The following is an 11451-nucleotide window of genomic DNA, read 5'->3' as shown; positions in this document are numbered from 1 at the left end:
TGAGCCCCTGCAAGCAGTGCAGCTGCATTAGGGAGGTGCTGAGCCTGCTTCACTGCAGCGCGGTAGCCCCTGGCTCCCCTGGAAAAGTCAGAACCCCCCCCCAGCCACAAGTGAATCACATCTAGACTGCACTGTGCTAAGGAATAAAAGGTGTGTGCCGAAGATACATGTTCCAGATCATATTGCATAGGGAGGTCTCTGAGACCACTTTGATGAAAACAAAGAGGAACTAGGAACATATTTCAAAAATAAACCTTAGAAAAGTGGCTGGGAAACTGCACTCTGTAAAGAGGAAGCGTATGGTGGAGTCAGTAGAAAATAAACCTGAAGAGTCACAGGTGATGAACACCTTGTGTTTAAAGACAATATTAACTCTACTATTGTCAAAGGCTGCTGTTGCACACACAGTATATTACTACAGTAAGCAGTATTCCTGGGGCATTTTTTGCTTTTATTTAGTATGTTGTGAGCCAACCTCACAACTCCCATGCCAGGGGCACCTTGGAGATGAACTGCCAAGAGACAGAGCTGCCCTCAGAAGAGGGTGAACGCTCTCCTCCGCAGCTGGTGGCGAGTGTCCTCTGCCGGCGAGTCAGCCCTCTGGGATCCCACAGGAGCAGCAACAAACTGTGGGTGACTGCACAAACCTAGAGGGCACAAAAAAAGCATCTTCTGCCAGGTGCAGAAGGGAAAATACATTTCTCACTTTATCTTCATGCTGGGAAAGCATCCAGCCCTGCACAGTACACAGCAGCAGGAGGGCAGGGTAAAGCAGCCCCCTCTTATCTCAGATGATGGCATTTGCTTTTGCAAGGTTAGGCTTCAGTTATCATCTTCCTGAGGCTGACTAATAGCCAAGATAGATAGTGAAAGCAGCCATCGTGATAAGAGGATTCAGGTTTGCAAGGGACAGGCAGTATCTTTCATTGGAGCGGAGGATGCAGCTGGAGAGAGTGGCCAAACCCACTCTTTACTCGAAATTCATCTCTGCTCTGACAGCTCTGGTGAAGGATTTGTATTCCCAAAAGTTTGTGGTGAGTGCAACATATCCTCAGCTTTACATGTTTGAAGCGGGTGTGCATTTAGTCAGAATTATCACTGTTGTTACGTGCTGTTTAAAATCTCTTGCGGCATGCAGGGCTTCACATCAATCAGCACATTGGATCAAGCCATATATTCTTATCACATCTATTGTGAATAACACAAGAGTTACTAGCCTTTAGATATGTAAGGTTTAGTGCTTTTAATTTTTGCCTTTTTATTTTGCAGCTATGGGCATGTTTTCCTGAGCCAAGCGGAAGATCTGATCGGTTCAAAATACAAGAAGGTGGTTTACAGGGAGTACACAAACGGCAACTTCACACAGCGCAAAGTGAGGACAGAGGAGGAAGAACACTTGGAAATCCTGGGCAAGTAGCTCTCATGGCTCACAGACCAAGCCTGATAAGTGAGAGGATTGCTTTCCAAAAACAAAGAGTTTTTCCAGCTTTGTTAACATGGAAAACAAGGAACACTGATGCCTGTTCCAGGTTATCAGTGATTTTACATCCTATTTATATAATTGCTGAGTGTAAAGATGCTTTCCAAATTAGAGAATTCATTCTCAAACATGAATAGGGAGTTTCCTAAGGAGTACTAACAGGGAGGACGCCAAAATGGCAATTCCAGGATTCACCTTAACACCAGAGCATGTAACGTGGGCGAGACTTTTGTAGGCAGATTAAATCAATATTAAGGGGCTGGATTTGTATCTGAAATTGGGCAAGACAAAATTTTACGCATGTCATAAAATAACCATGAGCTCATGTTTTTTATGGGGTGAGAAGTGGGCAACAACCAGTCATAAAGTAGTCAACACTCTCTAGGAATATATTTAACATTTCCTTTTTTGCAGTACAAAAGTAAAAAAAAATAGTTAAAAAAAAAAACCAAACCGTTACCAGCTTAAGAAATAAAATTTTGAAAGATACAAAAAAAATCTACAAGAGTTTTCCTTAAAAACAAGCTGTCCAAAGACCTGTCTCCAGAGTGAACAATTCTTCTCATTGACCGAAAAGAAAAAAAGATTATTTATATATATGGAGCTTTTCATCAGCTGAGATAACAAACCAGTTTTGATGGCTTTGCTGAAAGAATAGAAAAGTCTAAGGGTTTTGAGAAAGAACTTGGCTCCTCTCCTGGGCCAAGCTATTGAAAGTCTGTTAAATTCAGAAAAGCAGCATTAATCACGGGCATCTTCTGTTTTAATTTAGGGCCGTTGCTCCATGCTGAGGTTGGTGACTCTGTACTGATCGTATTTAAGAACAAAGCCAGCAGGCCTTATTCAATAAGCGCACATGGTATAGAAGAAGTAGGTTGTGAAGAACAACCTGAGACACCAATTACCCTTCCTGGTAAGGCTCTTCCATTTTTTTTTCTTTCAGCTACAAAGGCTGTGTATAAAAGCATTTTAACACATGAATGCTAATCCCTCTTTCAAGCTTACACATACCTATATGTTCTTCCAGGCATAATACGCTCAACGTTTATTCAGATACAATTCTGTGTTGTAATACATGTACGTTCTTGACCAAGTGAGCATGTTCGGGCAGAGAATGAACCTTTGTTCCTATCAGGGGTAGAAACAGGAATGTAATATCACTGGACAACCTCCAAAAAAAGCAGAAGCAGGCCCATAATCACGGCAAGAGAAGTGTAAGCCAACGCTGCATTTGCTCCAGACTGACACTCTAGCAACGTTTTAAAAACTGAGAAGCTCATTGGTAGAGTTGCAGTTGGCAATGTTAACTCTGCCTCTCTCTTAATCTACACAGAATTGGCATTTGCATTCAGAGCTGATGCATAACATGCAAAATGTCACTGTCGTGATTTAAAAGTCTTTGAAGAAGTGTACCAAATATGCTTCAGTTTCTAGTGAGGAAAACAGTGGAAAATAGTTCTCACAGCACTGAAATTTTTCATATAGAAAAATACCTGTTAAAATTTTTGTACTTCAATTTTTATCTTGGGTTTTATATTCTAGTAGGAAGCCAAACTCAAACCCAGGCACTATAGTCAATCCAAAATGTACATCCCTTTCCTTTCCATCACCTATGCAATTCTTTTCACAGTATTTCTGAGCTTCAGTGTGAAACTAAATGAAAAGAAATTCTGATGTACTAAGCCTCTCTGGAAGCTGAAATCTCTTTGCTGTAGGTAGCTGTATCGATACATTTGGCCATGAATTTGTGTGTGATTGTACTGTGAGCCAGTGTCTGCCTTGCTGGAGTTTGACGAATGAATACCCGTGGTCAATATATGGAGAAAAAAAAAAAAAAGCTGATTTATATGATTCCCTTGTTTTGTTATTTGCTCCATGATGTTGTCGATGCTGCTTTGTTGACAGTCGAGGCGTAACACTGGGAACACTACTGTCATGTCTCCTGTGTCCACATGGGAGCAGGCTTGGGATGAGTTAGACGAGGGAAGGTGTCTGTGTTTGGCAGTGAGCCAAAGGAAAGGACTCTTCAGGAAGATCTAAAGACAGACTTTTCCTTAGGATTTTGGAATCAGCAGTTAACATGGAAAACAAGTCCCTCAAAACAAGAATAATTCCTGGCCACTTCAGTCCCCACCACCACCATCTCAAAATCCTCACTGTCTGTCTTCCTAGGCTGGACTGCTCACCCCAGGCTCCCCAGAGTCTGTCTAGTTCTACTAAATCCTGAACCAGTCAACAGTCAGAGTTATGTCCTGCTAAATTGTGCTCCTGAGAGCATTGCCAGCTCCTAAAGAGACCATGGGTGGCATGGTAAAGAGGTGCAGGGAGCAGATCCATAGCAGCCTGAGCCAAAACAGCTCTCAGCTGCCACAGGTTTGTCCTCTCCCTGTCCATTCCTCCATTTACCCAGCAGCAAAGAGGGAGAAAACATCCATTCTTCTCTTGTTTATCTGTCTTTTCAGGGGTTATGCTTCATTTGCACTTCAAAGATGGGTCTTTGATGCCATGTGAAGTGTCTCAGGTTTTAAGTAGAGTGGAGATTTTTCTACAACTACAGTCCTGAAGTGAGGAGTAAAAAGCAAGGAAGTGGTGAAGAACCATGGCCAGGCTCTCTTCTCACATCACCCCCTTTAAAAAGGGGTGATGACATGTAGGTTAGATAAAGGTGGATGACAAACTCTTCCCTGGTGTATGTCACCAAGGCATGAATGCCTCTGAGATTGATGGGTTTCTTGTCAATGTTTTCTGTCCTATTAGTGTAGTATTGTGTCTTGAAAGCTTTTCTGATCTCTGCTGAAGTGTGTAAATCCATGCTGTAATGAACAGAAGGTGCTTGTCCCGTAAGATTAAATGATATTGCACCATTTATGTGAGACTCTTCTCATATAGTATGATATCTGAGAATCACCATTTCTTTTTTTGTAGTTATTGCTGTACAATAAAACCCACTATTGCATGATCCATCAGAACAGTGTAGTGGCTCAGTGGCTAGGCTCAGTCACTTCACAACCATTTAAGCTTGAAAACTCTCCTTTGCCCTGATGCCCACAGCTATTGGCAGCTGTTGGATTGTGGCTGTACTAAGACCATGGCCAGGAGTTCTGTGATTTCCTTGTTTTCCCCTGACTCGTAGCATGTCCCTAGCTGTTCTTGGCTTTTGTCACCCTGGAAGGCTTTTGTGCCAGAGACTGCCTGGTTCAACATTTCTCCACCAATTAAAAGGGCAAGGTGTTGACCACATCTTGGTCTCCTATCCTTCCCTGCAGTACCAGCAAAAAAACAAAGCAGGGAAACACAGCACAGACAGTTCATCTGAACATAGGTGTGTTTCTGTTCAGTGTAGAGAACTGATCCTCACCCAAATAGATAATTTCCCCATCAGATTGGCTTTTTTAATCAAATCAGAGGTCAGGAAATCTCTGCTCAGGGTGGACGTGGCAGAGGCAATGTCTTTCAGGAAGGGACAGGGGTTCTCCAGTAACTGCTGAGGAGAGGGGGCTTAGCCGGAAGAGTGAAGGACTCCCTTGTTGCTCCCAGTCAGCAAGTCGGTACGTACTCAGATCTCCTCTCCTGGCCCTGAGCTGATACACTGCTACAGCACCATCTGCAAAATCCCAGGGGCAACTGCCACATCTCTGTGCCCTTTTCAACTGACAAAGTCCAGGAAATATTTTCTGGAGCTTGGGTCCTGACGCCTTCAACTGACTTTAAGCATCGGCACCCAAGATCATTGGTCTGCTACAAGTTTTGCCCATGGAGAAAGCTGAAAAGTCCTATCTCCAAACTTCCCTCTGGGGGATGCCACTGTTGCCAGCATCATTTGCAGACCTCCTTTTCTGGGGGCTATCTGCCTTCGTTTACACCACTGGAACCTCACTGACCTCCTGGAAGGCAGAATCATCTCCACATCCCATTGCTGCATGCTTACACAGATAGTTTTGATACAGATCATTTTTTGATCAGGAGGGTAGCAGATCTCAGTTACATACTGTTCAAAGCCTTTAATACCCAGCTGCTCTTGGTAAAATTGTTCTCTCTGTTTCAGGAGAAATAAACACCTACAGGTGGAACGTCCCAGAAAGATCTGGCCCTGGTAAAACAGATCCAAACTGTATCACTTGGGTTTATTATTCAACAGTGAATTTTGTAAAGGTAACCAAGAAATGGTCATTAAAGAGTACATTGCTCTGGATAAACCATCCTGCTTTGCATAATGTTTCTGAAAGGATCCTGCTTCTCATTTGTGCGAGGACCACAGGCTAGAGGAACGATTTACAGAGCTAGATACTTTGTCATCTTTGATAACAGTTGCACATGCCTGGGTAATTTAATCTACTGAAATCCCCAGGGATACACCATGGTAATGTGATTCCCTCCTTAAAGAATAGTTGGAGGGATTTTGGGTGAAGGCAAAACATTAACATAGGGACATGTAGAGAAAGATCTCTCTAATTAGAATCATGATTTTATCTCATCTGATAGGAAAATGGAATTTCATTTTTATTTAATCTGTAGTTAATATGTGTCTATTTCATAACTGAATGAAACAGAAAATTTATAATGCATATATTTATTTTATTTCAGGACACATACAGCGGTCTGATTGGGCCTCTCGTAGTTTGCAGAAAAGGAATTCTAGATGAAAGAGGTCTAAGGAAAGACATCAATCGTGAATTTACCCTTCTGTTTATGGTGTTCGATGAAAATGAATCCTGGTATTTGAAAGAAAATATTGAAACATACCTTCATAAGAATCCTGATGATTTCAATTCCACTGAGAACTTTGTAGAAGGCAACAGCATGCATGGTATGTAGGACTCGGTGGCAGCAGCCAAGAGGACAGAGGTTTATTTTTCACAGCCCGTTTAGGAAGACATTGGACTTAGCCTGCAATTACCCAACCACGTGACAACTTCATAAGCTGCAACTCTGGAAACGAAAAGATTTCATGAGGCCCAGCCAAGATATTTTTCCAACAAGATAGTTTAATCTTATACTCATGGGAAGAGGCTGACCTGCCAGACTTCCCTTGTCATTTGGGAGCTGCATTCCGTGCGGGCTTGTTTAGTAGGAGCATAAGGATGACATTTTAAAATCGTGGCTGTAGTAGCAGCCAGCCCAGGAGCCAGGCAGAACAGGCTGGACGGGGGTAGGAACAGCCCTGGCAAAGCAAACTTCTTTTTCTACAGATGGTACCCATTTCAGGCAACAACTCTATTCCCTCTTTTTCCATCTAGCTTCTCAGCATAAGTCCTGTTTGTTCAGGAGTTTGATCTCAATGAGTAAAAAACTGACCTGATGCTTTTCAAGACAGAAAAATGGTTGCTGCTGTGCAGTTAGGTGATTTGGAAACTGAAACAAAAACGTGGCTGTCTCCCTGCAATGGCAGTGGTCACTATGGAGAGCCCTTGCCCAGGCCACACGTGCCTGTCCCCTCTCTGCCTGGGCATCTGGTCTCCCCAGAGAGAAAATGCAAAAGGTGCCTGAAATGGAGGTTTTCATCACCCGTCCCGTGGCCGGTTATTAACCAGTCCTATTTTGTCATTCTTCCAGCAATCAATGGGAAGATTTATAACAGTCTCCTGGGTCTAACGATGAATGAAGGCGATAGGACAAACTGGTATTTGATAGGAATGGGCAATGAAGTGGATATACATACAGTTCACTTCCATGCACAGACCTTCATCTTTAAGGTTGGTAAAAATAATCAAAGTAAAACCTTATAGTGTGATGGGAAATTTCTGCAAAAATGTCCGGGTTCTAGCCTGATTTTGCAGCTTGGGCACGGAGCTCTGGGCTGATGCTGAGGTCAGTGGGAGTTTTGCACATGAAGGAAATCACAGAATCATAGAATCATTAAGTTTGGAAAAGACCTCTAAGATCATCAAGTCTAACCATCGACCCAACACCACCATGCACACTAAACCATGTCCCTAAGCGCCTCATCTACACGTCTTTTAAATACTTCCAGGGATGGGGACTCAACCACTTCCCTGGGCAGCCTGGTCCAATGTTTAACCACTCTTTCAGTAAAGAAATTTTTCAAGAAATAATACAAAATGAATGAGATCCTTGCAAAACTTCTACCACTTTGAACCTGTTATGAAACACGAATAAATGTCATTATTAGAGGACATGATTATGTGGGTAAAATGTATATTTACCCATGTATATTTACCCATGGGTATAAGGGAAGATACAGTGAGGAAATCAGAGAGAGTTATGCCTGCTTACACTATGGTTTTATGTTGTGATAGAGTGACACTGACAGGACTACCTGAAAAATTTGTCTTTCAAAGAAACGTCCATGCTCAACCCACACTTTAAGTCCTCAGGAGGGGTGTCCTGTTGTTAATTAATTAATTGATTAAATGAGAGGTGTCCACAGACCTCAGTTTCCCTGCATGAGGCATACTAGAAACATATAACAAGAAGCATTTGATCTGCCATGAGGAGCTGAAAGTCTAACTGGAATATTTCAGTGCCCATGGTGGGTCTTTGAGGCAAGACTCTCACAATGCTGGTTTTGCCTTGCCACAGACAGATAAGGACCACAGAGGAGATGTGTATGACCTTTTTCCTGGGACTTTCCAGACAGTTGAACTCGTAGCAGAAAACCCTGGAACGTGGCTTCTGCACTGCCACGTAGCCGATCACATCCACGCTGGCATGGAGACGACCTACACCATCAATAAATCAGGTGCAGTATCAGAAACATGTCCTAGGACTCGGAGGTCGTATTGCAGCAGATCGAATGGAAGGCAGGGAGGAAAGGAAGAGAGCTAATGTCAATGCTGCACCCTGCACGCTGGTGGGAAGCACATGTAAATTACTGCCATGGCCAGTTAGCATCATCTAGGGACAGGACAAACACCCCTAATGACATGTCAAGGACAGTAATCTTTGATGCACTCTGCAACTTAAAAACAGTTGGTGCTTCACAAGAGCCCCTCTAAGACAGTGGCAGCCTGTGGACCATTAGTCACCCGCAGGTGGTGCAGAAAACAACTGCAAAGCTATTTTTCAGCCTTGCTGCCACATGGTGTGTGGGAGGGTCTGCAGACTGGCATGGTGCTGGTTCCTCCCTGCAATCACTGCTGGCTCACGGGGCTATTCAAGCTCCTTCCTGCACAGGCAGAGACCAGCTGAGATAGATAGAAAATGCTCCAGAAAAATGATTGTGCATCCTGTCCAAGAAATAGGTGATCCTTTGGCTAAGAAAAGTTGGCAAGATTTTTGGGTGGCGCTGGTCCCTTCCACCACTTTGTGAGTAAAGCCGGAAGTGCTTTGTGAGCCTCTCCACAGCACATAATTTCACTAAACATCTGGATCCAGCGTCTCCTGCCTGGGTTCCCACTGTGCTTGCTACACTCCTCCGCAGGGGCTGCAACAGCGCCAGCAGGCACACCTTGTGCCTGTAACCCTGTAGCAGCAGGATGACAAATGTAATGCCAAACATAGCCAAAATACTCCTTCCTTGGACAAGGTGAATTTATTTCATACCACATATTTATTTGGGCTGTGAAACTTCAAATGAACAAGCAAATGCAAAACTGAATCATAGAAACATAGAATGGTTTGGGTTGGAAGGGACCTTAAAGATCATCTAGTCCAACCCCCCTGCCGTGGGCAGGGACACCTTCCACTAGACCAGGTTGCTCAGAGCCCCGTCCAACCTGACCTTGAACACTTCCAATGGTGGGGCATTCACAGCTGCTCTGGACAACCTATGCCAGTGTCTCACCACCCTCATAATAAAAAATTTCTTCCTTATGTCCAATCTAAATCTACCCTCTTTCAGTTTGAAACTGTTACCCCTTGTCCTATCACTACATTAAGTAGTGAAATAACAAAGATGCCTATAGAGAAGGGGGACGTTGCCCACGGAGCTGCCCAGAGCAATAGTTGTGCTGATCTAATCATGATTTCTGTTCAGATCAACAAGGTAGAAGGAATTAAATAAAATGAAGGCTACTTTTCCAGAAGACAAAAATGTGTTTATTAAGGTTTTCAACTTAACTATGGCTTATCTCTCTCTTCCCAGAGAGGGAAGCTCCTTCAGAAGGAGGACTCACAACTGGAGCATACGATACGACTACTGCAAAAAATAGGACCACTGCAAAGGGTAAGGATTTCTTAAAATGTCGTTTAAAACTCTTCAGATTAACGCATAGATTTCTCATGAACTACTTCTCTTTTAAAAGATTATGACAGCAAAGGGGGCAATTGTTTTGGCAAAACTTTGAGTCCTGGAGAAGCCAGCCTGATACTCGCAGTCTTTTTTTTCATTGGACTTGTTCTGCTGTCAACAGTATTAACTTTCTTCTGCCTCGTCACCCGCCAAGGAAGCAGGATCCATTACACGGCTTTGCATGACAAAAGCGCGCTTCTAACAGATTCCCTGTAAATCCCCACTTTTAGCATCATTCACAGAGCCACACTGGATTTTATGACATGCTGCTAATAAAACTGGAGCAAGACATACGCTGATAGTCCTACCCCGTAGCCAGTGCTCACAAGAGTGGACATGAGCTGTAGGGTTCAGCTCCGAGAGCCATGTACCACCCAACACTGTTTCCACTTCTCTGGAGTTCAGTTGAGCTTTGCCCAAGATCAAATTTGGCAGACCAGCAGAGCAGCACACCTCTCGGCATCCACACCGTCTGCAAAGGATTTATCCACAGGACTAAGGAGCGGGCAGCATGGCATCCATGCACTCTGTGCAGAAACATGGGGTTCACACTAGGGAATAAATATGACCAGGGACTGTTTTAAGTGTGCCGGCTTCTGAAGGAGCAGGTGTCAGTGTGGAAGTCCCCGCGGTTTCCCAAAGTCTGGCTCAATGTATTCACTGACATTTAAGTGATTCTCCTTTTTTTGCCATGTTAAATGAGGAAAATGTGCACTGGGGACAGATTTTTAAAGGCATTTAGGGACCTACCAATATATTTTAGCACCTGATGGAGTTCAGCACTGCCCCTGCTGTTAGTTTCTAACAGCTTTTGTTAATCCTTTTAAAAATCTAGTCCTGAGCAGCCTCCGAGAAAGTTAGTTGACTTTGTAATTGCTGCTCATTGTGGTCCTGATTCTGTACCTCTTCTTTGCACCAAGTAGCACCTCACTCCTACCTGTAATGAAGCCATCAGGAAGCTGATCTCTGTGTTCTGTGAGGAAGACAGGCAGAATCAGGCCATGTTTAGTGATACTTGAATGTTTATAGCTCATTTTTAATTAGACAGTGCTCACTCTTGCCTGCTCATATCAGCTACAGCTCTTGCAGAGGAACTCCAGAACAAACATGTCTGTGAAACTGTTTATCCAAATTTGATTTTGAATGTAAATTCAAGTTGCTGTGGTATTTTAATTTTATTTTTTCCACGTCTGTATTTTGAAGTATGTTCAAACGTAGGAAACTTTACTGCCCATCACTCTTATTGTAGCTTAATGGTGTCTTGGATTGATGTCCAGTTAACCAATACATTGAAGTTTCTTGGATGTTTCTCAGTTATTTCTTGATTCTTTGTTTTCCCCAGTCATTTAAGAGCACACACGTGAGGTAGAACTGCAGGACTGAGCCCAAATAGGAGTTACACCATACCAATAAACACTTCCAGACTCCTCTAAATCTTCCCTTTGAGCTGACAAAAACAAACACTCTAAGCCCTTTCATCCTTCTGTTTTGTAAACATTAAAATTGAGGTCTCCTTTTCTGTGCAAAACCACTGTCTGTCTGTGCAGAACATTTGCTCTCTGTATACATACAAAATTAAAGCCTTTCACCTGAACATACACTGTTAATAAAGGAAATTATTTGGTACTTTCCTTTTAGAGTAACTAATGCGTCTGACTTTTTAGAAACAGAATCATAAATATATTTTGACCGTAGAAACTAGCCATCCAAAATGATTACAAGAATAATAAAAATCAAGTTATTTGTATGAACCTTCTGGCACAGTTAATTTCATCTGGCA

The 11451-nt window shown here is 43.0% G+C and overlaps 1 protein-coding gene across 1 annotated transcript in view; it reads left to right on the top strand.

The window, feature by feature from the left end:
- HEPHL1 (hephaestin like 1) overlaps window positions 1–9887 on the top strand; it is a 35431-nt gene extending 25544 nt beyond the window's left edge. Inside the window, exons 13-20 of the mRNA XM_009282199.2 lie at window positions 1270–1409; window positions 2253–2393; window positions 5526–5632; window positions 6065–6287; window positions 7034–7173; window positions 8021–8180; window positions 9525–9605; window positions 9685–9887. Coding sequence (XP_009280474.2) covers window positions 1270–1409; window positions 2253–2393; window positions 5526–5632; window positions 6065–6287; window positions 7034–7173; window positions 8021–8180; window positions 9525–9605; window positions 9685–9887 — 1195 coding nt within the window. The remainder of the gene's footprint in view (window positions 1–1269; window positions 1410–2252; window positions 2394–5525; window positions 5633–6064; window positions 6288–7033; window positions 7174–8020; window positions 8181–9524; window positions 9606–9684) is intronic.
- The last annotated feature ends 1564 nt before the right edge of the window (window positions 9888–11451 follow it).

Source organism: Aptenodytes forsteri, unplaced genomic scaffold (assembly GCF_000699145.1).
Source record: "Aptenodytes forsteri isolate BGI_AS27 unplaced genomic scaffold, ASM69914v1 Scaffold75, whole genome shotgun sequence".
In the NCBI taxonomy this organism is placed as follows: Eukaryota; Metazoa; Chordata; class Aves; order Sphenisciformes; family Spheniscidae; genus Aptenodytes; species Aptenodytes forsteri.
The sequence above is the reverse complement of the archived record's forward strand: the minus strand, read 5'-3'. Positions and strand labels throughout refer to the sequence as shown.